The sequence below is a fragment of the Phyllostomus hastatus genome, unplaced genomic scaffold (genome assembly GCF_019186645.2).
Source record: "Phyllostomus hastatus isolate PE091 unplaced genomic scaffold, TTU_PhHast_1.1 phas_contig_348, whole genome shotgun sequence".
NCBI classification, from domain to species: domain Eukaryota; kingdom Metazoa; phylum Chordata; class Mammalia; order Chiroptera; family Phyllostomidae; genus Phyllostomus; species Phyllostomus hastatus.
Window position 1 is genome coordinate 7411615 of NW_025333860.1, and position 6000 is coordinate 7417614.

Below are 6000 nucleotides of genomic sequence, written 5' to 3' on the forward strand. Positions count from 1 at the left end.
ATCTATCAATACCATTACCTGGAGTTCATTTTTTAGGGGTGTTTTAAGTCTTTGGAGTTTAAATTTACAGTAGTGAAATTCACAAATCTTAAGTGTACATCCTGAGTTTTGTCAGATATGTCCACCTGAGTAACCTGAACCCCTACCAAGACATAGAACCATCGCACCACAAAGATCCTTTGTGGCTGTTCCCAGTCAGTCCTTGCCCAACCACACTGTCTCAATGTTTTCCTACTTTGGATTAGTTTTGCCTGTTCCTGTTCTAGAACATCATGTAAACAGGATCTTTTTGCTTGGTTAGGTTAACTAGAGGATTCTCAATTTCCTCAATCTTTTCCAATGAGCCAGATGTTGTGTGTGCTAATTTTCTCTGTCTGTTTTCTAGTCGTTGGTTTCAATTCTTTATTTCCTTTGTTTTGATTACTTTGGATTTACTTTGTTCTCTTCCCCAGCTTCTGAAGTTCAAATATGAAGTCAACAACTTTAGTTTTTCTTTTCCAAAATAAGCATTTAAAAAGCAGTAAAATTAAAACTCTTGACAAACACTGCTTTAGCAATATTCCATAAGGATTGGTGTGGTAGTATAGCTCAGGTATGCTAGCAGTGAATTCTCTTCTTTTATATGAAAATGTCTTTATTGCCCCTTTACTCTTAAATGATGTTTTTGCTGGATATAGAATTCTGAATTGATAGTTTTTCAACACTTCAAAGATTATTCCATAATCTTCTGCTTTCTGAGTCTCTGATAGGAAGTCAGCAGTTATTCAGACTGATATAATTTTTCTCTGGGTGCTTTTAAGATTTTTTTTTTCATTATCTTTGGTTTTCAGCAATTTAATTATGGTGTATCTTTTGTGACTTTTTGTGTATCTTGTTTCAGGATCACTGAATTTTTTAAATATATACATTTATACATTCACCAAATATAAGAGATTTTCAGCTCTTGTATCTTCCAATATTTGTATGCCCAGTTTTCTCTCTCCTCTCCTTTTGGGATTCCATATACATTTATGTTCAACTTTCTATTGTCTCACAGATCCCTGAGGATTCTGTTCATTAGAGTATACAGTTTAAGCTGACCTGTCCTCAGATTTACTAAGTCTTTACTCTGTTATCCCCATTCTTCTGTTTGAATAATGTTGTATTTACCAGTCTGAGAAATTTTCAGTTGGGTTTTTTAAATATAGTTTGTATTTTCTCTGCTATGATTTCTTTTCATTGTTAGCATATTTTCTGTAGTTTCTTTGAGGATAGTTGTCACAGCTGCTTTTAAAACCTTATCTGTTGCCCTTGCCGGGGGACTGAGTGGGTTAGAGTGCCATCCTCTATGCCAAAAGTTGCAGATTCAATTCCAGGTCAGGGCACATACCCAGGCTGCAGGTTCATTCCCTGGTCAAGGCATGTATGGGAGGCAACCAATCAACTTTTCCACTCTCTCTTCCCCTTCCTCTTTCTGTGAAATCCATTTGGGGGGGGGGGGGGACATATCCTTGTGTGAGGATTTAAAAAAAAGAAACTTGTCAATTATAGCATATGGATCATCTCACTGTCAGTCTCCATTGTTTTTCCCCTAGAGAATCAGTTATACTTCTCTGTTTTTTCATATATTGAATAATTTTAGCTTGTATCCTTACTTAATATTGTGAACTGGAGACTGAATTGTTTCTCTAAAGAATGTTGATTTGCGGTTTTAGCAGGCAATTAACTTGGTTATACTCAAATTTCAAACTTTGTCTCTTGGGCATCAGTTCAAATCTAACTTCTTAGTCTCTTGCAGTAACAGGTGGTTCAGGGTTTTACCATAAATTTAGGAAAAGTCTCTACACAGAGTTTAGGAATCCCTCACTCTGGCTCTCTCCTTTCCAGGACTTCCCCTCACTGTCCAGTGGCTTCAGTTGTCCCCAAACTCCTCTGGTCCTTCAGGCCAGAAAGACTGCAGTTTTTCCATCAGAATTTTAGCTACCAGTGTAGAACCAACTGTAGCCCGTCTCCAGGCTAAGAATCACAGGATCCAGGGAACTTGGCCAGCGCTATTCCCTACCTTCCAAGTTTAGACTGTCTTCCAGACCTGCCTTTCAGTTGTTCTCCGTTGCCTTCAGGTAGTTGGTTTGGTTTAAAGTTTATAATTGTCATCCCTGAGAGAATTCATCAAATAAGAGATAACGCAGCCTTTCCAAATTGAAAGTCTTGTCCTTTTAATTACCTCTTAGAAATATAAAATTAATTAAAATATATGGAGAAGTGATCTCTCAGCAGTGAAGTCCCATATAACATTTTTTCTTTACATATTAATTTTTTCCTAGGGTTTTTGTTTTTCATTAGGTGAATTTGCAATTATAAATATTTTCCACCTTTTTGGCCTTGACAGTGTTTATTGCTGTTTAGTTTTAAAATATCTACAGAGATCCTGAAGCAGCGGGAGGGAGATGAGGACAGGTCCACTCTTGATGGATATGACTAGGCAAGGCATTCTGAGACTTCTGGTCAAGGTGGAGGCGTAGGCAGACATGCTGCACCTCCCCATACAACCATAGAAAGAATTACAACCAGATCTCAAAAACACGTAACACTCAGAACCGTCAGAACAAGCTGACAACCAAGGATTTAAAGAAGCCACATCCATCCAGATGGATAAGAGGGGCTGAGATGCAGGGAGGATGCAGTAGGGTACAGAGACGTGGCAGTGGCAATAGAATGGGCGGTCCCACATTCACATGTGGTGGATAAAAATTGGGAGGGACACCTTGGGAGTAAGTGATCCCAGGCCATACCACACTGCCCAGGGTTCCAGCACTGAGAAAATAAACCGCCATTACCTCTGACTGTAAAAAACCAGTTGGGGTTGGGGCAGCAGAAGAAGCTGCCAAATTTTCCCCACTTAAAGGGCCCGCATAGGCTTAGATATATGCAAACCCCATGGCAGCAGCTGAAGGGACACCAATTACATACAGGAGGTGGGTGAGGCGACTGGAAGCAGGATGAGTGCTGGGAAGGCCTCCAGAAGCCAGGCAGTGGGATAGTCCCCCCTCGAGACACACAGCCCCAAAGTAATGAAGTGGGTGGCCCTGCCCTGACAATTACCTAAGGCTCTGCCCCAACACCATTTACAGATGCCTTTTCTACAATAGGTCACGCTGCTAAGACGGGGAGTAAAAGCAGCTCTACCTTATACACAGAAACAAACCTAGGGAGGCTGCTAAATTGAGGAGAAAAAGAAATAAGGCCCAAATGAAAGAACAGAACAAAGCCCCCAAAAAAGAACTAAACAGATAGCCAACCTGTCAGATGCAGAGATCAAAACAGTAGTGATCAGGATGCTGAAAGAGCTCAGTGAATATAGCCATAAGATAAAAGAAAAAATAAAGTGAAATAAAAATATACAGAGGACCAACAATAAAGGGAAGGAAGCCTGGATTCAAATCAATGATTTGGAACATAAGGAAGAAATAAACATTCGACCAGAACAGAAAGAAGAAACAAGAATAAAAAAAAAAACAAGGGGAGGCTTAGGAACCTCTGAGCCAACTTTAAATGTACCAGCATCCAAATCATAGTGCCAGAAGGAGAAGAGCAAGAAATTGAAAACTTATTTAAAAAATAATGGAAGAAAACTCACTTAATTTGGCAAAGGAAATAGACATAAAGGTCCAGAAAGCACAGTCTCAAATAAGTTGGACCCAAAGAGGACCACACCAAGACACATCATAATTAAAATGCCAAAGATCAAAGATAAGGAAAGAACCTTAAAAGCAGCAAGAGAAAAGGAGACAGTTACCTACAAAGGACTTCCCATCAGACTATCAGCTGATTTCTCACAAGAGACCTTACAGGCAAGAAGGGGCTGGAAAGAAGTCTTCCAAGTCATGAAAGGCAAGGGCCCACATCCAAGATTACTCTATCCAGCAAAGCTTTCATTTAGAATGGAAGGGCAGATAAGTGCTTCCCAGACAAGGTCAAGCTAAAGGAGTTTATCATCACCAAGCCTTTATTACAGGAAATGTTAAAGGGATTTCTTTAAGAAAAAGAATATCAAACCTATGAACATTAAAATGACAACAATTCACAACTATCAACAACTGAATCTAAACAAACTAGTAAATAATCAGAATGGAAACAGAATCATAGATATGAAGATCATTTGGAAGGGTTATCAGGTGGGAGGGAGAAGAGGGAGAATGGGGGAAAAGGTACAGGGAATAAGTAACATAAATTGGTAGGCACAAGATAGACAGGGAGATGTTAAGTATAGTATTGGAAATGGAGACGCCAAAGAACTTAAATGTACAACCCATGGACATGAACTAAGGGTGGGGGATTGCTGGAGGGAAGGGAGCTTTTGGGCAGAGGGGAGCAAAGGGAAAAATGGGGGCAACTGTAGTAATCAATAACATATACTAAAAATAAAAATATACAAATCTTAAATACTTTAGTAGTAAACATGAGTTAAAAATATACTCTTCAAGAAATGTAGCTAATGAAATAAGAAATCTTATTTTTACCATGATGAAAGTGTATACATTTTACTTTAAGGTATTTAAAAATGTTTGAATGCATTTGTCTTTTGTGATTAACAAGATGTTATATTTATGATCTTATGATTTGTTTTAGCTGTCACAACTTGGACAAAAATAGCACAGAAGAACTTTAACATGAGAATCTACTCAGACTTGGATAAATGTAAAAAGAAGAACCTTAACGTGAGAATCTACTTGGACTTGGATAAATGTAAAAAAAGTCAAAAGAGCCAGATGTTTCCTTCTCTGTATCAGTGTCCTAACGGTGAAACTTAGAGTTTGTTAATTTTTAAGGAAATTCTATACTTAATATAATGTGTACTGATTATAAGAATAAAGCATTTCAGAAATAAATTTTTAACATTGTACATTCTCCTGTTATCTTTGACAAATGAGAATACTTGGAAGGAAAGAAAGTTGTCTAAATTTAATGTTGAAATATTAATATAACTAATGTTATTGAAGCTAGTGAAAGTTGAAGAATACAGTATATACATTTTACTTGAATGGTTCATGAATCTCCTACTTATATATATTTTACATGTAAAATCACCTTCCTGTGGTTTTGGATTTCCCATGTTGCTTCTAGATTGATTTTAAGTGGAGATTTTAAAATCATTCAATGTTTCTTCTCCCTCTAGCACCTCTGCATACACTTTATCACGAAATCCCTCCTTTCTATAATGACAATAAACATGAGCATGTCCAAAGTGGACATACACAAAACATTTACCCCAAGAAGTTCTAAATCATACATAAAGGTAAGTGTTAAATTTAGTCCCAGCCTTCCTGGAATACAGCACAAAAAAGGAATGTTGTCAGTCCTCTAACTCAGGGCAGCCATAAGATAAAAGGAAGCCAGTTGCTCCAGAGAAAAATGTCGCTATTATAAAGGCTGGGGAGCTTTTCCTCCTAATGAGCCCCATCAAGACGAACCTAATTTACAGACAACATCCTGATAATACAGGATTCACAGGATTGTTTCTGCAGCCGATAAGTCAGTGTCGTCATACCAAAACACAAGTGAAGAAAAATAATTTGTGGGGTAGCAGCCTTCTGCTCTGACTTATTTCTGGGATATCATTTAAAGTATGCTTGGACCACTGTAACATATCTCCATAGACCAGGTGGCTTAAAAAACACACACTGAATTTCTCAGACTATAAGACGCACCCCCCCCCCCCCGCCCAATTTGGAAGGGATATGGTTGATAATGCTGCTGTTGAGTTCTGTTTACATTTAAATTGGTGAAATATATTATTTCTGTTATTAAATATTTTACCACTTTTTTTATTCAAAATTCTTTTCCTATTTTCCTCTAAAACGTAGGTGTGTCTTACAATCCAAAAAACACTATTTCTCACAGTTCTGGAATCTGGCAAGTCCAAGATAAAAGTCCCAGCAGATCCAGGGTCTGCTGAGGACCTCTTCCTGATTTGCAGACAGGCACCTTGTATCTTCACAGGGTGGCCAGTGAGAGAGAAAA

General features: G+C 38.0%; 1 protein-coding gene across 2 annotated transcripts in view; it reads left to right on the forward strand.

Annotated features, from left to right (window-relative positions):
* Nucleotides 1-4882, forward strand: part of SCFD1 (sec1 family domain containing 1) — a 110910-nt gene extending 106028 nt beyond the window's left edge. For both annotated transcript variants that reach the window (XM_045841143.1, XM_045841144.1), the window contains exon 25: nt 4609-4882. In XM_045841143.1, coding sequence (XP_045697099.1) covers nt 4609-4632 — 24 coding nt within the window. In that variant the 3' untranslated portion in view covers nt 4633-4882. The remainder of the gene's footprint in view (nt 1-4608) is intronic.
* Nucleotides 4883-6000: the final 1118 nt, after the last annotated feature.